The following is a 25,403-nucleotide window of genomic DNA, read 5'->3' on the forward strand; positions in this document are numbered from 1 at the left end:
GGGTCTTGAATTCTGCTTGGATCATCCCATTTCTCTACTGCCATGTATCTCTCCAAAGTTTTGGACACGATTTTGTTTCTCCAGCTCAAGAAATCAAATATTTTAGGTCTCAGATATATTGGATTTTGCTCCTTTAATATTTTTCCCCATAGACTTCTAATCAAAGTAATTACCTTTTTCCAAGAGTGACACCAGCCAGCTTGATCAGATCTCTCATACAAGGAGTTATAATAATTGGCTGTTCGTCATCATCACCAGCCTCATCATAGCTCTCCACTTGTTCCACAACAAACTGAGCGTGTCTCAGCAGTGAATCCTCGGTGAAGCGGGAGAAATTCAGTCCAGCAGGAGGCACTGTAGTCTGTCAAAAGAAATTTCAGATTTAATCACAGCAGGTCACCACTGTTCTGAAAGTAACACAACTAAAGATATTGTAAATGTTGAAATAATTTACAAATGACATAAGCAATCTATCCCAGGGCAAGGAATATTTTTCTTCATATTTCCTCACATTTATTATTAAGGTTTGGGCTTGGCTGGGAAATCTTTGTTTGGATGAGGGGACATTGCATATAGATGTAATTACGGAGAAGCACAGACAGCATAGGAAGGTCCTATTTTAGAAGTTATCAAAAACTAATGGACATGGATATAGATAACAGGGGTAAGAGGAGGAGGAAGAAAAATACACTGACAAAGGAAACTTTGTGTGTAACTCCACATCAGAAATGGCTGAAGGCAAAACTACTCATTATTTTAAAAGTTCTTGGAGGAACACTTTCTGAGCTGTAACTTACAGAAGAGGTTGGTTGATCTTTCTTGACTGGGTTGATTATAACAGGTCCCACAAAACATTTTTCTGCTAGTTTTTGTTGAAATTAAATTAGCATAGTACTTACTTCTATCTTGTTTAGCAGGTCTTCATAAGTGGAATCAGGATTATTCTGTAGAAACTCTATAACTATTTTACTTATGTGGATTTTCTCTTGCATCACAGCAAAGATGGTTGCATATTCATCACTGGGATCCATTAATATATAATCAGCAAATGCTAGAGATGGAAGAAACACTTTGATGTTATCAGATCACCCAAAATACTCCTTTACCACTACTGCCCATTACTAAAATGAAGGAGTTGCTCTGCTCAGCACAGGAAGCTAAATTTGTTTTCAACATCCCTTAGCTTAACTATTCAATGTCACATTTGTAGATACCCCCCCACCTCACTTAAATTGGTGTTGATGAAAATCCAAACAAATGTGCCAGTACTTTTACACTAAAAGGGTAGAAATCAGGTGGCAATGAAAGGTACAAGCTTAGGCTCAACAATGCAGTATGTACTGCACACAAGTAATGAAAATATTAACACAAAGTTCTTCAACTATTGCAGAGAAAACAAAATTTAACCAACTAATAAGTGAAGCCCAGACCAGGTTAAATGTCCATTTGTGTCATATTCCTCTCTTAGCAGAGCATCACATCAGCCGGAAAATACAACTCACACGCGTACAACAATGGTTAACAATCAGCCAGGGATTACCATTTTTTATTCTAATCAGCAGAAACTCTCTACAGACAAGGCAAGGAATCATGTACAACAATTGCCATCACACTAGGACATCTAATGCACTTCAAAGTAAAACATTTAGTGCGTGGCTGAAAGTGCCCTCTGTAAGACAGTCCAACTTTGAAATGTTTAAGCGCAAAGCAAGCAAGATGGAATCACCAACTGCAAAGAAGAAACAGAACACTTTCTGCAAAATCACAGCCAAGCTTTGCTGGCAGCAAATGGAACTACTAACAATTCGACTAATTATACTTCCTCCGGACTACGATCACTGTAATCCCCAGCCTGTAATTTCCTGCTGGGAGGTGTTCTGCGGTACCTGGAATATTGAGAATGCAGGTACAACTCAGGCAGCTGTTGCTGGAGCAGGTCCGGGACTGGACTGAAGTGATGGGGTCTGGGCTCAAGAGTGGACAATGAGTTGACGTTTGACCGATTTAAGCGTCGAACCAGATTTAAAAGATTAAGATGTTGAGGCAGAGGACAGACTCACTACTCTGGCTCAGCACTCCGCCTGGCTCCACAGTAGTGGCCTGCTGCTATTGGGCTCCTGGACTGGCCGCAGTGCTGAACCGGTTACATGGCTGTGGACTTACTTTATGGGATCTGTGGTTCATGTTCTGTGAATTGTTTGCTTTTTTTTGATTGCTTGCACAACGTCTTTTTCTTTTTCGCACATTGGATGCATGGCTTCTTTGTAGTGTGGGGTTTTTTATGAATTCTATTGAGTTTCTTTGTTTTACAGCTGACTACAAGATGAATCTCAAGGTTATAAATGGTATACATATTTTGATAATAAATGTACTTTGAAATAAAGATGCAACTAGGATTACAACTAAACCGATCAGCATTTAAGTTGTATCATGAATTCTTGCCCTAGCCAGCTTCACTGTGGCTCACACAGCCTCACCTGAACTCACTGAATGGATCCACAACCCTGTCAGACATTTTAATCTGCTGCACAAAGAGCCACACACAAGTCATAAAAGTTGCAGCAGATGTCTGAAGGAAAACACAAAAAAAATCATCTAATCGTTGTTGCAAATTCCTCATCTTTCAAATCTGCTACACAACAATGCACAAATCAAAACTACACGCTTTAGATCAGAACCAAAACTGAAGTGTTAATGGCCCTACTGTTCCTTACCTGTTGTAAACCCAATCAAAGCCTTTTCTCCACCATCAAAACCCGTTATCCACCAGGCGTTTATTGGTCCTAGTTTTTTTGCTCTGACTCCACCTGTGTAAAAGGGAACAAACAAAAAAAAAACACTCATTTCTCACTGTGCATTATCATACCTCACCATGTTTCCATGAATGGAAGCACCCTAATGAACCCAATATTGGTCACACTCCACAAACAGGACAGAGGCAACGGTAAGCATATGGAAACAAATCAAACTTCAACACCACCAAGGAGATGTTAACCCTAGCATTTCAGTCAGGCATAATGCCTACTCTGATTTTGAAAAAAGTCACCTTGTGAAAGACAGGAACAGGGTGGTCACTTCCAATATTTGGTTTCATTTACTGTGCGATTTAAAAATTCGAAAGAAACACTTCCCAGGAAGTGTATTGCACAACACTTTAGTGGGCAGAGTTCTCTCTTTCAGCAGCACTCCTCCAAGGCAGGGGTTCTCAACCTTTTTATTCAACATGCACCTACCATTAACTACTGGCTGGTGGTGTTCTAACTCTGTTAGTGAACAGAGTGTTCCCTCTTTCAGCATGCTATCAGCACTCCTCCAAGGCAGGGGTTCTCAACCTTTTTATTCAATGTGCAGTCCATGGAACCCAAATCAGGAACTGCTGCTCCAAAGTATAGTAACTGTGACAACAACTAAACTATTGGACTACTAATCCAGAGTATACTGGCTGGTGGCGTAGTGGTATCATTGCTGGACTTTGGGGCAAGAGGTCCTGAGTTCGAATCCGGCCGGCTTGCACGCTCTCCATCCATGCCTGGGTTAAGTGTCAAGCTAGCAACTTGACCTTGTAAAAAAAAAACCTGGAGAGGGATGGGCTCCGCCCAAGACACACCGTACAATGAGCAATCACCAAAAAGATCGGTGCAAAGAAAAAGCTTGTCATGACGGCGCCCCAACAACTCCACCAGGAGTTAAGGGCACACACACACAATCCAGAGGATTGTCTTTTACCAGACATGGTAAAAGCTGGATTGTAATTAAAATCCATCTGATTCAACAAATCACATTGGGAAGAAAACAAGATTTTGATTAAGATTTTTGCCTGTATTCAACTTCAGACCACAGCAAGGTAATTAACTATTAACGGTCCTCAAGTTGTAACAAGCTATCATTACTGTCAGAGTGTCTGCACAACAAAAACTCATATGGCAAAAAGCTCATTACTTAAGAGCTATTAGAATGAAGTTTTAAACCATATCTTACCAATTACAAAACAAGATAAAAGCCCAGAACAAAGTGAGATAAGGAAATGTACTTGATAGCAACACATTACACATAAGGAGGAATTCACATCAAAATTTGCCTTTTAAATGACATGGTGGTAACTAAGTAGGCCCATTCTAGAAGTACATTTGCTAACTAATTCAGCATTAAAAGATAAACTTATTCCTTGCATTGGGGCTGAAGTACTTGGAGCAAGTCCATATTGTATAAAGCATCAATGGGTCAGGCATCTGAAAGGAAACTCACTCACCATCCAGGCTAGGGTTATCATCATAGATTGGCTTTACAACACCACTGAAGTACAACTCCACATTCTTTTCGATCAAGCCAGTATCAAAAGGACACAAGTGGCCTTTCCGATCATAAATACTGAAAAGACAATAGTGATTAAAAAAAACAATTAACATCTTATTACAAAGATGAAATGAAAGTGTAAACTTAAAAAAACTTTTTTCCAATGAATATAATTCATTGGTCTTCCTTGTGCTACTGATCTATAAATCAAATATTACTTCATTGTATATGCATTAGCTATGCTGTTTCAAATTATAAAACAATTTCGCCCCAGTGAAATTAAGCCACAAAGTGATCTGAGGTTACACTACTGGGTGATCTGATATCATCACTATTACCCTTACTGACCTGAAGAAAGTAACTTTATGTTGAGGCAAGTCATCATAACTTTCAAAACCTTCATCGTTTGTTCCTTCAAACAGTGACAAACGCTCATTAGTCAACATCTCGGGTTCTTCCAACTGTTGAATCAATAAGATTTTGTATGGCATTAATTTATTTCCAATTAATGCACTGGAAATTTACCACCATCCAAACAGTTCAGAGAACCAACCAACTCTGAAGCACTTTTTCAAATATTACATACTAGTGGCCACACACAAGAATCTTGTAAGCAGCAGCCTTCTTCAATCCCAAAAGCACTACTTATGGTTTCTTCCTACTTCTTAACATGTTATAACATATTCCTGGAGCACTTTTAGCACTGCAGTGTTCTATAATGTCTAAATCACAAAGAGGACAAAGGTAGATGACCAAATGTTTTTTTTGACCAGTGACATGTAAAGAGCAGTGATTGAAAAAGAGAGGAGGTGGGAGGAGCAAAGTTATTTGTAGATAGAATCCCAGGACCAAAAGCCTTAGCAGCTAAGGGCACTATCACCAGTATAGTAATGAAGTTCATTGATTATCAAGAATCAAGAATAATTAGGCAAGTTAGTGAGGCATGGGAAAGATCAAGGCTCTGCCCAAGCAACCTGTGGGGGTCAATGAGCATAAAGATCTGGGGGTCATTGTGCAAAACTGAACATGATCAATAGGTTAGAATTATGCTAAAATTGTGCAGAGTCACAAGACATTCATTGGAATAGTCAAGTTTATAGAAATTAATGGCATGGAAAGATTATCAATAGATACTGCAGAGTAAAATGAAATGCAAGTTGCTCTGCCTCAACCTCACGTATCATGGAACAGCACATCTCCACTTCACCAGATTCAAATCAACCCTGATATAAGCAAACAGCTTCACAGACTCAAAAGGTCTCAATTCTGTTCCCCCCACCCCCTATGTGTTATCAGCAATAGGCTAGAGATAATGACATTGAACAAAGACAGTTCAAGTACTTCTCTATTGCTTTCAAATAAGGTTATTCATCTCAAACAGATCACTTTCTTATTAGAGTAACAGAAAACAACTGCATGTGGACATCAGACAATGGTCCTCCCAGAGCAGAACATTCCCTTGATATTTGGGGATCAAATACAACAGATACATATTACTCACAGCATCATCAGGATCCCCCTGGAAGTATTTAAGATCTGCATCATCCAAGAGCTGCTTGCAATCTGTGCACTTGGGAGGTGGTGTCTGCAAAAACAGGGAGTGAGAACTTAGAAATAACAGCAGAAGTAGTCCCCTCAGCCCCTTGCTGTTGTGTCATTCAACAACTTCACAGCTAGCCCTTCACCTCAGCATAATTTCACACACCTCATTTCCATTAACCCAGCCCTGCCTCACTTTACGAAATAGATACACACATTTCTAAAGCAAAATGTCATTATTTGAAATGACTAGGTAAAGCACATTATTGATATTTCAGTACATTTCATTTCTATGCATGGAATGCGGCTTCCTATTTGTTTTTAACAACAGAAACTGCAGATGCAACCTAATGTGTTAATGACATTAGTGAAACCATTCATAAAATGAGAGGAAGTACTTTATGCAAAAATCTATCAACCTACATTTTGTATATATTCCATATGGTGCTGGTTTTCAAAGGCACCAGGAAAAAGTTGAACACGATAATCCACTACCCGACTATTCAGAAATCCTATGATTCAGTTTATCAGGTAACAGTTCAATTTCCATTCAGCAGGGCCCCATCCCATTCATTTGTGGTTCTGTTGGCCACACTATCTAGAAACTTAACTGTTTCCTGCATTCCCTTTAAATTTACTGAACGAACCGAAAACTTAACATGTAAAATCTTTAAAATTACAAAATGTATTAGAATATTGATAGAATAACACTAATAATCTGGAAAAATCGGCTAGTCCATTTAATAGAGATTAATAGATCTTTATTCCTTCAGGTTGTTATAGCTGGGAGTGGTAGTGGGGACAAGCTCCCACTACCTATTAAAAGCACCCAATGACATGCGACTCAATAGCCTCTACAATCAAGTCCAGCTCCTTGCCTTCGCGTGTGGCTTAGCTACTAAGCCCAGTGGAACCTTCTGTACCGACAGAAGAAGGGGCAAAGGCTGGCACCTTAAAACCAGTTGCTTCACACATCAGCTGTGGTTGGCAGCTCACCTAGAAGGAAAGATGTGATCTAAACCTCCGTTGCCTAACAGCTATACCCACTCATGGAGAAGGCTTCAGGAGTAAACCCAGAGGGGAAAATCTGGAGCGAGTCCCCAAAGCAGTCCTACATTGAGTTCAATGCTGACTGGCAGCTCCTGTGTCACTGCTGGTGCCAAACCGTATCGGTCTCTGCCCTTACATTGGCTTCATCAGATACATACAGAGAGGGAACTTGCTACATGGGACATATTGTACTGCCCTGCCTTGCCTATCTAGACAGCTAGGACACAACATCCATTGTTGGCCCTAACCAAAAGAGGCCTAATAAACTAGATCTTTGTACACACAGCTACTGAAAATAAACTTGCAAGTACAACAGTTAGGAGGGCAAAAAATATGCAGGCCTTGTTCTGCAAGGGGATTTATTTCATGTTTTGATACAGAGGGTAACAACACCATACTTAAAATTATTGTGCTCGTCTGGTTGAGACTGAAGGATACATCTGCAATTGTTGATCTGCAGCAAAAGTTCACTTTACTGATTCTTGGAATAGCAGGCTTTCGTTTAGGAGGACAATCTCAATGAAATTTTCAAAATTCTTCTCATCTTTTCAAGGTAGATGCAGAGATAACGTATCCCTTGACTAGGATACACTCTCAAAAAAATTAGGCTTTATAGCTTCCAAAGGTTCACTGTGTCAAGAGGCAGTGATTCATTGGAAGTTCCTATCTAACAGGTGCCATGGAGTCGCAAATCAATTTTTTCTTAAGAAGGGAACTGAAGTCAATTGGAAGAAGCACCGAGGTAGAAGATCAACAATGACCCTACTGAATGGAAGTCATGAGGTGGAATTCTGCTTCGATTTCCTATACAACCTAAAATTGGCATACTTATTTCAAATTTTCCCACTAACAACTCCTCAGTCCATATCTGTACATTTCATGTACGATTCTACATGCTCTAGTTTAATAAGCACCTCTTGAAGACATTACAAAAGTTCAATTATAAGGTATTCTTCTGCTTCCCCTTTATCTATCCTATTAATTACAACCTCAAAATAGCAGATCTGTTCAAACTTGACTTTTATAAACGTAGCTTTTGCAAAACCTTGGGAATTGTTAGCTTTGTGTTCTCTAATACTTTAAAAAAATTCATTCAGCTGCACAGTCACACCAAACCTGCAGTTTTCCAACAGGCTTTCTATGGGTTCTTCCTCAAGGGCAAAGCTTGCATAGGGCGCCTCTTTCCTAACTTTTTAATATCCTTTTCATGAACTTATAAAAGCAATTACATGTTTTTAATATTTCTTGCTATACATTTTCTTTTTTTCCCCTTATCAAATACTTTGGTCCTCCTTTGAAATTTGAACTTCTCCCAATTCATAAGCTTGCAGCTTATTTTAGCAATGGTTAAAGATTTTCCTTTGATCTGCTACCATTAACTTATCTTGTCTGCCACAGCTAGACTTACATGACTGGGGTTTTATGCCTATAAAAATAATAAATATTCAATGTAAACTATGCATTAATTCATTTGGCATTAGCCACATTTTATAGTATTCCAATGCACCTCAAATGCACTTCATATTTTTCCAATTTCTTTAGTTTAGATTTAAGACCCTGATTTCAGATTTGAATTAGTATTTCTGAACCCTAAATGCTAAATCCTAATCCACTATCAAATGCATAGCAGACAACAAAAAAAACTATTTGAAGACATATTTTCAAAGACAAAAATTGGTTCTGCTGTGCTGCTGATATTGTAACATGGGTGCGGACATGCAAATGTTATTTATTACCTGTAAATAGTTATTGCAGCCCCTCAACACAATAAAACAACTGCATAAAAAGTGCACTAAGTTTGCAGCGGAACCCCAGAACTTATTTAACCTGTCTCAGTGCGGTGGACATTAGGACCCAGCGTCAGAGCTCTGAATCTGCAGTGCTTCTGTTCACGAAAATAACCACGATCACGATTGAAAATAAAGTGGAAATAATAAAGCAATCGGAAAGAGGTGAAACACCATCGGTCATTGTAAAAACTTCAGGCTACGTTGGTCAATGATCGGAACAATTTAAAGGATAAAGTGAGAAAGGCCCTGCCACTGTGAAAGCTACAATTATTACTAAGCAACGCAGTGGTTTAATTATTGGGTTTTGGGGTTTTGAGTTTTTGATGCTCCACATCAACCCGGCATAGTGGAGAGCACCCTCGGGAGCGGTCTGTCACTGGATCGAACTTGGGAACTTCTGTTCCCGAGCCTGGTGCTGAAACATACGTTCTCAAGTGTTTTATATGCATAGAAAGGTAAAATATATACTAAGACAAATGTTTGACTAACTGACGCTAGATAATACCAGATGTACCTGTTCCGACTTAGTAAGAGAACTTCCGATTTTTTCAATCCCAATCCACAATAACCCACGCACATCCTCCCGTATACTTTAAATCATCTCTATATTACTTATAATACCTAATACAATGTAAATGCTATGTAAATAGTTGTTATACTACATTGTTTAGGGAACAACGTCAAGAAAAAAAGTCTGTACATGCTTGAACAACAAGTGCTGGAAGGACACTTCCCGGTTTTCGCGATTGGTTGAATTCGCACATGAGGAATTCGTGGATAAGGAGGGCCGACTGTAATCATTACACCGTTTGAGTTCAGTTTTTCTACACATTCAAAGTTTTTATTAGGAGCAAAGATAACCCTTCAGGAAGCAAAAAGCTGATTAAAGTTGGAAGATTTTCCCAAATAATATGACCCTAGGTGATCGTCTATTTAAAAATCTTTGTTTGTGGCCTAATTTCATACACCTATGTTTCCTAAATTCTCTTTTTAAAGGAGGTTGGAGAAGTGGCAAGTTTAAGGAACCAGGTCAGAGATCAGAGATAGCCATAATCTTATTGATCAGAAAAACAGGTTTATGAAACTGAACTGTCTCCTGTCTCTATGAAAATATCAGAAACAATTAGATTCTTCTGATATAGTACTAATTTCAGATGAAACACTTGTTTAAATTATTGAGCTTTACGAGAGGTAATGTTGCAGCTATGTAGGACCCTGGTCAAACTCCACTATGCTCAGTTCTGATCACCTCACTACAGGAAGGACATGGAAACCATAGAAAGGGTGCAGAGGAGATTTACAAGGACATTGCCTGGATTGGGGAGCATACTGTATGAGAATAGGCTGTGTGAACTCAGCCTTTTCTTCTTGGAGTGATGGAGGATGAGAGGTGACCTGATAGAGATGTATGAGATGAGAGGCATTGATCCTGTGGATAGTCAAAGGCTTTTTCCCCAGAGCTGAAATGGCTAGCACGAGAGGGCACACTTTTAATGTGCTTGGAAGTAGGTACTGAGGACTTAAAAAAGTTTTTTTTAAAAGCACAGAGAAGGGTGAGTGTGTGGAATGGGCTGCCGTCGATGGTGGTGGACGCGGAAACGATAGGGTCTTTTAAGAGATTCCTGGATAGTACATGGAACTTAGAAAAATAGAGGGTTAAGGGTAGCTCTAGGTAATTTCTAAGTTAAGGACATGTTCAGCACAGCTTTGTAGGCCAAAAGGCCTGTATTGTGCTGCAGGTTTTCTATGTTTACCTTATCCTAAAATGTAATGTATTTGACTGAAAGCCCTTCCCCCCCCCAGGTACTAAACCCATCTTTGATCCTACTCACCTTGGGAGTTTGTTCGCTTTTGGGTTTGCAGTCAGAGGTAGCCTCAATCCCACTAAATAGCCTGTAAAATAAATACTCGTTCATGCTCCTGTGATGAGGCAGCATTTCCCACCATCATGAATACAATTTTCATCCCTTTTACAGCAGAGATAAAATATTATTTGAAGATGGGTTACTTATAACTTAACCTGCATACTTTTCTTTCTCGACTACAAGAGATCCACGACATCAGGGCAATTGCTTTCAAATTGGACTCATATTACTGCTCTCTACTCCAGTATTCTCACCTGAATCATACTTTCCTCACCCTTCTGTCCGTTGTTTCGGAAAAAACTTTAAATTTCAATAGACATAGACAATAGGTGCAGGAATAGGCCATTCGGCCCTTTGAGCCAGCACCATCATTCACTGTGATAATGGCTGATCATCCACAATCAGTACCCCGTTTCTGCCTTCTCCCCATATCCCTTGACTCCACTATCTTTAAGAGCTCTATCTAACTCTTTCTTGAAAGCATCCAGAGAATTGGCCTCCACTGCCTTCTGAGGCAGAGCATTCCACAGATCCACAACTGTCTGGGTGAAAAAGTTTTCCTTGAACTCCATTCTAAATGGCCTACCCTTTATTCTTAAATTCCAACTACCTGGCTTTAGTTCCTCAGCAATGTTCCCTCAGTTCCACCAAGAAGGTCCTTTCTGTCATCAAAGCATCTTGCTGGTCTGTCACCTAGGTTATCCCTTATGCTTACAATTCCAAAAGATAATTTCAAAATGCAGTCTAAATTGGCCCTTGACAATGCATAAAGTGCACCAAACATCATTCTCGTATCATCAAAATTACTTACTACCCCTTATAGGAGGAAAGTCCCAGACCTAATCCCTTATTACACAGTTCTGTCTGATCTTACATGAAGCGCGAGTATTTATTCATGTCTTGTTCCCAGCCAGGCCACTTTCTAAACAGCCACTTTAAAACTCACATTGAAACAATTATAAATAACTATAGATAATCAGCATTCCTGAGTTATAGCTCACTTCCAGCATTCACTGTTTTTGTTTCCTTCTGGTACAAAAATTTCCTCCTACTCTGCCTTTCCAGAAATAGCTTGTGTTATTCTTCTTTACTGTTGTCATTCAAAGCCTACCATTTAATCTACCACAGAACTTCCCATGTTTTCCCTACACTGCCTGATGCATTTCTCAAAACCTTAAACCTTTTATCCCTAACTTTTTCTAACTCTGATGAATTGTAAACAACATAAAACATTAAATTCTGTTTCTTGGCAGATGACTAGCATTTTGTTTCACCTTACAACATGTGAATATAACAGTCATTGCTAAATTTGGTATAAATAGAGAAAAAAAAAACAAAACTAAGACACTCACATTTGTTCTGATTCAACTTTTACTTTCTTTTCCTCTTGCTCCTAAAAATGGAGAACACCCCAAAACAGTAAGACCTTCAACAAGAAATCTTCAGATGAGCACTTCAATTTTTCACATGTAATGTATTAAAACTATAATAACATATACAAAATGCTGAAGGAACTCAGGCAGCGTCTATGGAAATGAAGAGAATTGACGTTTCAGGCTGACTTCATCAGGACTGGAAAGGAGGAGGGAAGAAGCTAGAATGAGAAGGTGGGGCAGGGGAAGGAGATCAAGCTAGCATGAGATAGGTGAAACTAGGTGAGGGGGGAAGGTAGGTTGGTGAGGAGGAGGGAAGGAAACAAAGTGAGAAGTTGATAGATGGAAAAAGGACCAAGGAACTTGATAGGAGAGGACCATATAACAATCACAGCACGGAAACAGGCCATCTTGGCCCTCCTAGTCCATGCCGAACTCTTAATCTCACCTAGTCCCACCTACCCGCACTCAGCCCATAACCCTCCACTCCTTTCCTGTCCATATACCTATCAAAGACAGTGCAGCATCTAAGAAGGGGAAGAAGGATGGGCACCAGAGGGAGGTGACAGGCAGGCAAGGATAAGGCAAGAGGGGAGCCAGTATGGGGAATGGAAAAAGAGAAATAGGAGGGGACAGAAATGACCAGAAAATAGAGAAATCGATGTTCATTACATCAGATTGGAGATTAACCAGATGAATTATGAGGTGTTGCTCCCCTAACCTGAGAGTGGCCTCTTCTTGGCAGTAGAGATCATGGATTGATGTATCGGAATAAGAATGGGCAGTAGAATTAAAATGGTCAGCCACTGGGAAATCCTGCTTGTTGCTGATGGAGTGACAAAACTGGTAATTCTGATTATAAAAGATGAAATGTAATCTCATCTAGAAGTTACCAGGCAAATAGGCCAACACTTTAATGGGAATTTTTTATAGCAGATGACTAGCTTGTTGAATCATTGCAGGAAAGTTAGTTTGACATGTAAAGGGGCCAGAAGTGACTTGATGAAATATTGAACAATGTGCTGCAGTGTCCTCTTTATCAAACTTAATTAGCCTCGACTGTCAGCATTCTCAATTTAAAATAAGTCTACCTAGACTAGCACTAGCTAAATCTACGAAGTTTTCCAAATGGAAGTTGTGGTACTAGATATTGCAGTAAAATCTTTTTATTCCAAATGTGTACTTCTTTCAGCACCTTCTAAATTCCATGGCAATAGACATTCTTGTGCGACAGATGTTACGTACTCGTGACAGATGACAGTGGTACCCTTGTCACGTGACTGGGGTTGAAGCTATACTGGACTTGAGGTAATGGTCTTGTGATGGTGGAGTGATGTCATTTTCCCACCAGTAGAGATCATGCGACAGGTTTTTTTTTACAGGGTTTAAAAGGAAGACCCCACCCTGTGAGGAGGGGCAGATCATGGCTAGATTTGCCATGTTGACTTCATACCACTGCGTGATTTAATGTGATGACGCAGTTTAGTTGAAAGATGAAGTTTTATCTAATGCCTAAAGTTTAAAAGGTCATTGCCAGCAGTTTCTTTACAATACTGCTAGTTGAGAATCAGTGGAGAGTGAAGATCGGAGTTTGGGAGTTAAAGATCGAGGAGAATCGATTTACGACGGTGAAACGGGTTCGACCCTGTTTGATCCTTATTCGGAAGGAATTCGTTGACTGTTCTCATGTTAATCTCTGCAGGATAGCAGAAAAGATTGAGGACAGTGATAAAGGAAAGGTCAGTGCCTTTAAGCCGTTTCGTTTCGTAAATTCTTCGTGAGAAAAGTTCGACGTCGGGGATCGAAGCAAAACGATGTGAAAGAGAATTTAAATCGTCTTAAAAAGCCTCTCCCTTAAATGGACTGTGAGCATTTTGAACTTGAGGCAATACTACTTTAAAGAACTGTTTTTGCAACATCGCTTTAAGAACGGTTTAAGCTGCCGCACAGCAGCTGATTTCCGGTTACGTTAGTGTTTGTTTACTTTTGGGGGGTGTGTTTTCAGTGTTTAATAAACGTGTTATTTGTTATATAAACCCTTGCCTTACTCATATATTTATTGTTGCCTGAATACGTAACACAGATTAGATATGGCAAAGTTATTTTCCATGGTAGGGGAGTCCAGGACAAGAGGGTACAACTTCAGTACTGAAGGACGTCTATTTAGATCTGAGATGTGGAGAAATTACTTTAGTCAGAGAGTGGTAAATCTGTGGAATTTGTTGCTACATGCGGCTGTGGAGGCCAAGTCACTGGGTGTATTTAAGGCAGAGATAGATAGGTTCTTGATTAGCCTGGGCATCAAAAGGTATGGGTGAAAGCAGGCGAGTGGGGATGACTGGAAGAATTGGATCAGCCCATAATTGAATGGCAGAGCAGACTCCATGTGCCGAATAGCCTACTTCTGCTCCCTATATCTTATGGTCTTATACCCTACACCCCCTAATAGCAAAGGAATAGTATTAATGGAACAGTTGGTGTAACATTCAAAAGACCAAGCCCTTTTGAATCATGTCTATATGCAGACAGTAGCCAGGTTCAACTGTTAATTGTGCTCAGTGACTGACCCCCCACAACAACTAGCAATAACTTTGATGGGTGTGATTTTCCTCTAACATCCCTGGCATTCAGCACTTTTCAGTGTAACACTACAACATGGATTGCCAGCAAGCATCAACGGGCAAGTAAAAGGAAAGAGGAAAAGCAAGGAAAATGAAAATTTTACATCGGTTTGCTTGTAAAACTTAATACCATTACCTGCTCATTATCACATTCGTCTGCAGCAGTACTTTTTGATTCTACTTCATTTAGGTCCTCTGATTTGCGTTTGTTTGCTCTGGAACAAAACAATATCAAAAACTCGTGTTTAGAACATCTCCCATTTATGTAATCCATTCTGCACATTGGCTGATGGAATAGATTTATAGGCTTGAGTTTAACTGGCATTGAACTGAGTGTCTTGCAAAGATATTTCAGCAGGACATGGGCCTGGAGTTGTATATATTACATCAGGCTAGGATATTAACTTTCCTGAAGGGCACTGGGTAACAAGATTGTTTTAAAAATAACCTGGTAGCTTCAAAGACACTAGTATTAATGCTAGCTTTGTGAAATTTCAGATTCTTATTAAAATGATTTAAGTATTTCTCACCAGTAGTGTTCAATTTATGATTTAACTTAGCCCAGTAACAAGAGCCATCTCAGAAACAATTAATTCATCCTATTGCCCCTTAATAGGCAACCGCTGTAACTTTAAATATGCCAAAATCAGATTTCCTCCTTAAAGGTTAACTAGAACTAAATGTAATCATGTTTTTCTAACACCGACACTTTCCAGCATAGCATGGTGCTCTTGAAGGTTTCCATGCACAGCATCAAGTATTCTCACAGTAGCACTATACTTATTCCAATTCTTGTACAGGTAACAGACTGGCATTACTAAAATTGGATAGCTCAGAATCAGGTTTATTATAGCCAGTATGCGTCATAAAATTTGTTAACTTAGCAACTGCAGTCCAATGCAATACATAATCTAGCAGATAGAAAATAATAAAAAAAAAATAATAATCATAAACAAGTAAATCAATTACATATATTGAATAGATTTTTTAAAAAGTGCAAAAACAGAAATACTGTATATTTTTTAAAAAAGTGAGGTAGCATCCAAAGATTCAATGTTCATTTAGGAATCGGATGGCAGAGGGGAAGAAGCTGTCCCTGAATCGCTGAGTGTGTGCCTTCAGGCTTCTGTACCTCCTACCTGACGGCAACAGTGAGAAAAGGGCATGCCCTGGGTCCTGGAGGTCCTTAATAATGAATGTTACCTTTCTGAGATACCGTTCCCTAAAGATGTCCTGGGTACTTTGAAGGCTAGTACCCAAGATGGAGCTGACTAGATTTACAAAATTCTGCAGCTTCTTTCGGTTCTGTGCAGTAGCCCCTCCATACCAGTGATGCAGCCTATCAGAATGCTCTCCATGGTACAACTACAGAAGTTTTTGAGTCTATTTGTTGAGATGCTAAATCGCTTTAAACTCCTAATAAAGTGTAGCCGCTGTCTTGCCTTCTTTATGACTACATCAATATGTTGGGAGCAGGTTAGATCCTCAGAGATCTTGACACCCAGGAACTTGAAGCTGCTCACTCTCTCCACTTCTGATCCCTTTATGAGGATTGCTATGTGTTTCTTCGTCTTACCCTTCCTGAAGTCCACATTCAGCTCTTCTGGCTTACTGACGTTGAGTGCCAGGTTGTTGCTGCAGCACCACTCCGCTAGTCAGCATATCTCACTCCTGTACGCCCTCTCGTCACCACCTGCGATTCTACCAACAATGGTTGTATCATCAGCAAATTTAAAGATAGTATTTGAGCTATGCCTAGGCACACAGTCATGTGTATATAGAGACTAGAGAAGTGGGTTAAGCACACATCTCTGAGGTGTGCCAATGTCGATTGTCAGCAAGGAGTATATATATCACCAATCCGCACAGACTGTTCTCTGTGGTTGGGAAGTCGAGGATCCAATTGCAGAGGGATGTACAGAGGCTCAGTTGTGCAATTTCTCAATCAGGATTGTGGGAATGATGGTATTAAATGCTGAGCTAGAGTCAATGAACAGCATCCTGACGTAGGTGTTTGTGTTGTCGAGATGGTCTAAAGCCATGTGGAGAGCCATTGAGATGGAGTCTGTCGTTGACCTGTTGCGGCATTAGGCAAAGTGCAATGGGTCCAGGTCCTTGCTGAGGCAGGAGGAGTTCAGTCGAGTCATGACCAATCTCTCAAAGCATTTCATCATTGTCGATGTGAGTGCTACCGGGTGATAGTCATTAAGGCAGCCCACAGTATTCTTCTTAGGCACTGGTATAATTGTTGCCTTTTTGAAGCAAGTGGGAACTTCCACCCGTAGCAATGAGAGGTTGAAAATGTCCTTGAATACTCCCGCTAGTTGGTTGGCACAGGTTTTCAGAGCCTTACTAGTAACTCCATCGGGACCTTCTACCTTGCAAGGGTTCACTCTTTTTTAAAGACAGACTAACATTGGCCTTGGAGACGGAGATCAAGGTGACTTGGCCTCATAACTTATTACCGTGGCGAACTATCACTTATCGATAGTGATTGAAAGTCAGTTTTTACTTGGCTCATTTTGGGGCAATTCAGTTATTATGATTGTTTAGCAGAGAATACACTTTGGAAAACTTAATAAAACACTTTGAAAGGTGCATCAGCATTTGCACTCTACAATCAACTACAACTAGATTAACAATCCCAGTAATATCTTCACATTCATATTTGTCAATTGGCAGCCACATGTTATTATTAACTAGACAACGGGGTGACCCGTTGGGGCACCCATTGAGAGAATCGAAGTAGAGCTGCCCTGTTGCTCTGCGTGGTGTTGCTGCTGGGGCTGGCCGTGCGCATGCATCATGGTGTCTTGTCCTGATTTTCATGATGGCGGATCAGCATTCAGATGAAAGCAGGGCTGTTGATTTTGGCGAAAGAGCAATTTTATATCAATAGATAACCCTGAACTTTGCCTGCATTCTGTAAGTTAGCGCATCTTATGTTGACTTAGCCAAAAAAAGTGCCGCTGTAATGCACCATTTGTGCTAATTGGAGGTCACAAACAGATAGATAGAACATAAGAGTTTTAGTAGTATATAGATCTGTCATCCCCATAACCTACTGACTCTTGCATTTACAACCAGATGCAATATATCATGGTGGATGACTGTTCGTCAGGTTGGAGGCCTCAGGGATCTGTTCTGAGTCCAATGTTGTTTGTCATAGACATTAATGATCTGGATGATGGGGTGGGAAATTGGATTAGTATGCAGATGATACTAAGATAGGTGGCATTGTGGGTAATGAAGTAGGTTTTCAAAGCTTGCGGAGAGATTTAGGCCAGTTGGATGAGTGGGCTGAAAGATGGCAGATGGAGTTTAAAGCTGATAAGTGTGAGGTGCTACATTTTGGTAGGAATAATCAAAATAGGACATACATGGTAAAAGGTAGGGCATTGAGGAATGCAGTAGAACAGAGTGGTCTAGGAATAATGGTGCGTAGTTCCCTGAAGGTGGACTCTCATGTGGATAGGGTGGTGAAGAAAGCTTTTGGTATTCTGGCCTTTATAAATCAGAGCATTGAGTATGGGAGTTGGGATGTAATGTTAAAATTGTACAAGGCATTGGTAAGGCCGAATTTGGAGTATTGTGTACAGTTCTGGTCACCAAATTATAGGAAAGATGTCAACAAATTAGAGAGAGTACAGAGGAGATTTACTAGAATGTTACCTGGTGTCAGCACCTAAGTTACAGAGAAAAGTTGAATAGGTTAGGTCTTTTTTCTTTGGAGTGTAGAAGGTTGAGGGGGGTCTTGATAGAGGTATTTAAAATTATGAGGGGGATAGGTAGAGTTGACATGGATAGGCTTTTTCCATTGAGAGTAGGTGAGATTCAAACAAGAGGACATGAGTTGAGAGTTAAGTGGCAAAAGTTTAGGGGTAACACAAGGGGGAATTTCTTTACTCAGAGATTGGTAGCTGTGTGGAATGAGCTTCCAGTAGAAGAGGCAGAGGCAGGTTTGATTTTGTAATTTAAAAAAAAAATTGGGATAGGTATATGGACAGGAAAGGAATGGAGGATTATGGGCTGAGTGCAGGTAGGTGGGACTCAGTGAGAGTAAGCATTCGGCACGGACTAGAAGGGCCGAGATGGCCTGTTTCCGTGCTGTAATTGTTATACGGTTATATCAGTAAACCATGCACAAGATCCCCCTTGCAAAAGCCACATCTTCACAGAAACATATAAACCTACAGCACAATACAGGCCCTTTGGCCCAAAAAGCTGTGCCGAAAATGTTCTTACCTTAGAATTTACCTAGGTTTACCCATAGCCCTATATTTTTGAGCTTCATGTGATTGTCCACGAGTCTCTTAAAAGCCCCTATTGCAGTGGCCTCCATCACCGTCGTCAGCAGCCTATTCCATTCACTCACCACTCTATGTAAAAAACTTACCCCTGACATCTCCTCTGTACCTACTCCCCAGCACCTTAAAACTATGCCTTCTCGTGCCAGCCATTTCAGCCCCGGGAAAAAGCCTCTAACTATTCATATGATCAATGCCACTCATCATCTTGTACACCTCTATTAGGTCACCTTCGTCTTCAGCCGCTCCAAGGAAAAAAGGCCAAGTTCACTCAACCCATTCTCATAAGGCATGCTCCCCAATCCGGGCAAAATCTTTGTAAATCTCCTCTGCACCCTTTCTATGGTTTCCACATGCTTCCTGTAGTGAGGTGACCAGAACTGAGCACAGCACTCCAAGTGGGGTCTGACCAGGGTCCTATATAACTGCAACATTACCTCTGAGCTCCTAAACTCAATCCCATGATTGATGAAGGCCAATGCACTGTATGTGGTTCAGAAAGCAGAGTTAACCTGCGCAGCTGCTTTGAATATCCTATGGACTCGGACCCCATAAGTTCTGGGATCCTCCACACTGCCAAGAGTCTTACCATTAATACTATATTCTGTCATCATATTTGACTGACCAAAATGAACCACCTCACACTTATCGGGGTTGAACTCCATCTGCCACTTTTCAGCCCAGTTTTTCATCCTATCAATGTCCCGTTGTAATCTCTGACAGCCCTCCACACTATCCACAACACCTCCAACCTTTGTGTCATCAGCAAACTTACTAACCCATCCCTCTACTTCCTCATCCAGGTCATTTATAAAAAATGACAAAGAATAAGGGTCACAGAACAGATCCCTGAGACCGACTGGTGATCAACCTCCATGCAGAATATAACCCGTATACAACCACTCTTTGCCTTCTATAGGCAAGTCAGTTCTGGATCCACAAAGCAATGTCCCCTTGGATCCCAGGTCTCTATACTTTCTCAATAATCCTTGCATGGGGTATCTTGTCAAATGCCTTGCTGAAATCCATATACACTACATCTACTGCTCTACCTTCATCAATGTGTTTAGTCACATCCTCAAAAAATTCAATCAGGCTCGTAGGGCATGACCTGCCTTTCACAAAGCCATGCTGACTATTCCTAATCATATTATGCCTCTCCAAATGTTCATAAATCCTGCTTCTCAGGATCTTCTCCATCAACCTATCAACCATTGAACTAAGACTTACTGGCCTATAATTTCCTCAGTTATCTCTACTCCCTTTCTTGAATAATTGAACAACATCTGCAACCATCCAGTCCTCCGGAACCATTGATGATGTAAAGATCATCGCCAGGGGCTCGGCAATCTCCTCCCTCACTTCCCAAAGTAGCCTGGGGTACATCTCGTCCAGTGCTGGTGACTTATCCAACTTGATGCTTTCCAAAAGCTCCAGCACATCCTCTTTCTTAATATTTACATGCTCAAGCTTTTCAGTCTGCTGTAAGTCATCTCTACAATTGCCAAGATCCATTTCTATAGTGAATATTTAAGCATAGTACTCATTAAGTACCTTCGCTATTGCCTCTGGTTCCATACACACTTTTCCACTGTCACACTTGATTGGTCCTATTCTCTCAATCTTATCCCTTTGCTCTGGCTCTAATTTCTTTCTTAAGCTTCTTCCTGCTCACCTTATAATCTTCTAAATCTCTATCATTACCTAGTTTTTCGTACCTTTCTTAAGCTCTTTTTGACCAGATTTACAATAGCCTTTGTACACTATGGTTCCTGTACCCTACCATCCTTTCCCTGTCTCATTGGAATGTACCTATACAGAACTCTATGCAAATATCCCTGAACATTTGCACCATACATTTCCCTGAGAACATCCGTTCCCAATTTATGCTTCCAAGTTCTTGCCTGATAGCCTCATATTTCCCCTTACTCCAATTAAGCACGTTCCTAACTAGTCTGTTCCTATTCCTCTCCAAAGCTACAGTAAAGGAGATATGATTGTGATCATTATCTCCAAAATGCTCTCCCACTGAGAGAATTAACTAGGTTCATTTCCCAATACCAGATCAAGTACAGCCTCTCCTCTTGTAGGCTTATCTACATATTGTGTCAGGAAACCTTCCTGAACACACCTAACAAACTCCACCCCATCAAAACACTTCGCTCTAGGGACATGCCAATCGATATTTGGGAAATTAAAATCTCCCATCACAACAACCCTGTTATTCTTACATCTTTCCAGAATCTATCTCCCTATCTGCTCCTCAATGTCCATGTTACTATTGGGTGGTCTATGAAAAACACTCAAGAGTTACTGACACCTTCCTGTTACTAACTTCCACCCACAAAGACTTCGTCGACAATCCCTTCATGTCTTCCTCCTCTTCTGCAGCTGTGACACTATCTCTGATCAACAGTGCCACACTCCACCTCTTTTGCCTCCCTCCCTGTCCTTTCTGAAACATCTAAAGCCTGGCACTTGAAGGAATCATTCCTGCCTCTGAGTCATCCAAGTCTCTGGAATGGCTACAACATCATATCTCCAAGTACTGATCCACGCTCTAAGCTCATCCGCTTTGTTCCAAAAACTCCTTGCATTAAAATAGACACATCTCAAATCATCAGTCTGTGTGCGTCCCTTCACTATCACCTGCCTATCCTCCCTCTTGCACTGTCTCCAAGCTTTCCCTATCTGTGAGCCAACCACCTCTTCCTCCATCTCTTCAGTTTAGTTCCCAACCCCCAGCGATTCACAGCAAAAGCTGACAATAATTACAAAATAATAAATTGATTACATAATTGCAGACAAGTAAAACCCAGTCAGCAAATCTCTTGAGCTTTACTCTTTCCTTGTGTTACCCTATTAGATCATAAGATATAGGGCAGTAGGCCAATCGGCCCATCGAGTCTGCTCTGCCATTCAATTGTGGGCTGATCCAATTCATCCAGTCATCCCCACTCCCCTGCCTAATCAAGAACCCATCCAGCTCTGCCTTAAATGCACCCAATGACTTGGCTTCCACAGCCACTCGTGACAAGAAATTCCGCAGATTTACCACCCTCTGACTATAGTAATAACTCGGCATCTCTATTCTAAATGGATGTCCATCAATCCTGAAGTTGTACCCTCTTGTCCTAGACTCCCCTATCATGGGAAATAACTTTGCCATATCTAATCTGGTCAGGTCTTTTAACATCTGGAATGTTTCTATGAGACTCCTCCTCTCATTCTCCTGAACTCCTGGGGATACAGCCCAACAGCTGCCAGATGTTCCTCATATGGTAACCCTCTCATTCCTGGAATCACTTCCATGAATCTTCTCTGAACCCTCTCCAATGTCAGTACATCCTTTCTAAAATAAGGAGCCCAAAACTGCACACATTACTCCAAGTGTGGTCTCAGGAGTGCCTTATAGAGCCTCAAAATCACATCCCAGCTCTTGTATTATATTCTATACCCCTAGAAATGAACGCCAACATTGCATTCGCCTTCACCACCATCAACTCTACCTGGAGGTTAACCTTCAGGATAGCCTGCACAAGAACTCTCCAGTCTCTTTGCATCTCTGCATTTTGAATTCTGTCTCCACCTAAATAATAGCCGGCCTGTTTATTTCTTCCACCAAAGTGCACGACCATACACTTTCCAGCATTGTATTTCATTTGCCACTTCTTGCCCATTCCCCTAAACTATCTAAGTCTCTCTGCGGACTCTCCGTTTCAACAGTACCCGCTCCTCCACCTACCTTTGTGTTAATTGGCAAATTTAGCCACAAATCCACTAATCCCATAGTCCAAATCATTGACATTCATCATAAAAGCAGCAGTCCCAACACCAATCCCTGTGGAACTCCACTGGTAACCGGCAGCCAGCCAGAATAGGATCCCTTTATTTCCATTCTGTTTTCTGCTGATCTGCCAATACTCCACCCATGCTAGTAACCTCCTTGTAATTCCATTGGCTCTTATCTTGCTAAGCAGCTTCATGTGTGGCACCTTGTCAAAGGCCTTCTGAAAATCTAAGTACACCACATCTACTGTATCTCCTTAGTCTACCCTGCTTGCAATTTCCTCAAAAAAAATTGCAGCAGGCTAGTCAGGCAGGATTTTCCTTTCAGGAATCCATGCTGGCTTTGGCCCATCTTGTCATGTGCTTGCAGGTACTCCATAATCTCATCCCTAATAATCGATTCCAACAGCTTCCAACAGCTGACTGATGTCAGGCTAACAGGTCTATAGTTTCCTTTCTGCTGCCTCCCACCCTTCTTAAATAGCAGAGTAACATTTGCAGTTTTCCAGTCATCCAGTACAATGCCAGAATCTATTGATTCTTGAAAGATCATCGTTAATGCCTCCGCAACCTCTCCAGGTACTTCCTGCAGAACCTGAAGGTGCATTCCATCAGGTCTAGGAGATTTATCCACCCTCAGACCATTAAGCTTCCTGAGCACCTTCTCAGTCGTAATTTTCACTGCACGTATTTCACTTCCGACACTCTTGAATGTCCGGTATACTGCAGATGTCTTCCACTGTGAAGACTGATGCAAACTACATATTCAGTTCCTCTACCATCTCTGCGTCTCTCATTACAATATCTCCAGTGTCATTTTCTATTGGTCCTATATCTACCCTCAACTTTCTTTTACCCTTTATATACTTAAGAGAGCTTTTAAGTATCTTTTTTGATATTAGTCACCACCTTCCTTTCATAATTCATCTTTTCCTTCCCAATGACCTTCTTAGTTTCCTTCTGCAAGTTTTTAAAAGCTTCCCAATCCTCTATCTTCCCTTCTCGTTCTGGCTTCGTTTCATGCCTTCTCTTTTGCTTTTATTTTGACTCTGACTTCACTTTTTTCAGCCACGGTAGTGTCCTTCTTCCCTTTGAAAATGTCTTCTTATTTGGAATATATCTGTCTTGCACTTCCCTCATTTTTCGCAGAAACTCCAGCCACTGCTGCTCTGCTGTCCTTCCTTTAGCCAAGTTTTAGAGATGGCCACAACATCATACTTGCCAATCTGTAGCTGAATTTTAAGATTGTCCATTTTGTTTCTTATGCTGCGTGCATTCAAAAGCAACACTTTCAGTCCAGTATATGTTGATTCCTGTTTTAACTGCATCATACCTTTGTTGCCCTGTAACTCATCCCACTGGCTGTGATTATGCCTCATATCCTGCCTGTCCTTTGTTACACGCTATCTTTGATTTATTTCTGTTTTCCCATTCCTCAGCCCTATCAGTCCAGTTCCCATCCCCCTGCCAAATTCATTTAAACCCTTTCTAACAGCTCTAGTAAACCTGCTTGCTAGGATATTGGACCCCTTTGGATTCAGGTGTAACCCATCCTTTTTCTACAGTTTGTACCTTCCCCCAGGAGATGCCCCAATGATCCAGGAACCTGAAGCCCTGCCCCCTACACCAGTTGTCAGCCACACATTAATATTCCTGTGATTGATCAACCAGGAAGAGTTAGAACACTCACACTTTAGCAAACATGGATATAATCGTAGCTTGTTGCTTTGCTGAGTTCCTGGTGATCCTTGGACTTCCTGATAATCCTAAAACAGATCATACAGAAATTGTTAAAATCAAAAACAGCAAGATCTGGAGAAATTGCAAATGATAGAAGCTCGTAAGCCCACTGACATTTTGGCATAAAAATTATATACAGAAGGACATCTAAACTGTAATTATTTTAATATGGAAAATCCAGCACAACAAGGTCCCACAAATAGGTTTTTGGAAGATTAATGGATTCTACACCCGCAGCAACAGAAAATGCACTATCACCAAGTACAAAAAGGCAACACAGAAAACCAGCACAGGTTAGTGAACTCAAGCTTACGTTTGCTGTCTCCATTGGATTTACTCAGTCGCTTTCCACGACCCTTTGCTGCAGGAAAAACCACTGCATCTGTTTCCATATTGCTCTCCTCTTGGCCATTTGGCTCATCAGCAGCACCGTTATCACTGTCCTTGGCTCCATTTTCTGTGCAACCATTTGAATTAATACCAAGCTCGGAATCTCCATTCCCCATTGAAAGCTCTTGGCTGAGCAATGCTTTCACTTTGGCTAGATAACCCTCCTGGGAGGAAAAATAATTTGCATCAGGGTAAATATGTCATGTAAGCAGGAAGCAATGATAGATTACTTATAAATAAGTGAGGTGAACAAGTCCAAGTGTCAACCCAACTCAGACTATTTTATTTTTATTGAGATATAGCGCAGAATAGGACCTTTGAGCCACACTGCCCAGCAACCCCCAATTTAATCCTAGGCTAATCACGGGTCAGTTTACCATGAACGATTAACCTACCAACCAGTATGTCTTTGGACTGTGATCCATGTGGTCACAGGTAGAACATACAAACCCCTTAGAGGCAGTGGTGGGAACTGAACCTGGGTAGCCTGTACTGTAAAGCGTTCTACTAAACACCATGCTAACGAAGACCCTAAGCCTCATTGTCAAGTGCAAACCTATCATCAACTGTAATTCACTAGGCTATTCTCACCACAGGTCACAAATGTGTGACCGTTCTCTGAAAAAAACACAAGCAAATGGGAACA

General features: G+C 40.8%; 1 protein-coding gene across 2 annotated transcripts in view; it reads right to left on the bottom strand.

Annotated features, from left to right (window-relative positions):
* The window catches only part of dnmt1 (DNA (cytosine-5-)-methyltransferase 1), a 71,743-nt gene that overhangs the window by 32,870 nt on the left and 13,470 nt on the right, over window positions 1–25,403 (bottom strand). For both annotated transcript variants that reach the window (XM_059992327.1, XM_059992329.1), the window contains exons 4-14: window positions 24,681–24,921; window positions 24,318–24,393; window positions 14,668–14,746; window positions 11,890–11,930; window positions 10,505–10,565; window positions 5,795–5,878; window positions 4,642–4,754; window positions 4,250–4,368; window positions 2,715–2,807; window positions 900–1,051; window positions 174–361 (exon numbers count right to left, since the gene is read on the bottom strand). In XM_059992327.1, the coding sequence (XP_059848310.1) occupies window positions 174–361; window positions 900–1,051; window positions 2,715–2,807; window positions 4,250–4,368; window positions 4,642–4,754; window positions 5,795–5,878; window positions 10,505–10,565; window positions 11,890–11,930; window positions 14,668–14,746; window positions 24,318–24,393; window positions 24,681–24,921 (1,247 nt within the window). The remainder of the gene's footprint in view (window positions 1–173; window positions 362–899; window positions 1,052–2,714; window positions 2,808–4,249; window positions 4,369–4,641; window positions 4,755–5,794; window positions 5,879–10,504; window positions 10,566–11,889; window positions 11,931–14,667; window positions 14,747–24,317; window positions 24,394–24,680; window positions 24,922–25,403) is intronic.

Source organism: Hypanus sabinus, chromosome 16 (assembly GCF_030144855.1).
Source record: "Hypanus sabinus isolate sHypSab1 chromosome 16, sHypSab1.hap1, whole genome shotgun sequence".
Lineage (NCBI taxonomy): Eukaryota > Metazoa > Chordata > Chondrichthyes > Myliobatiformes > Dasyatidae > Hypanus > Hypanus sabinus.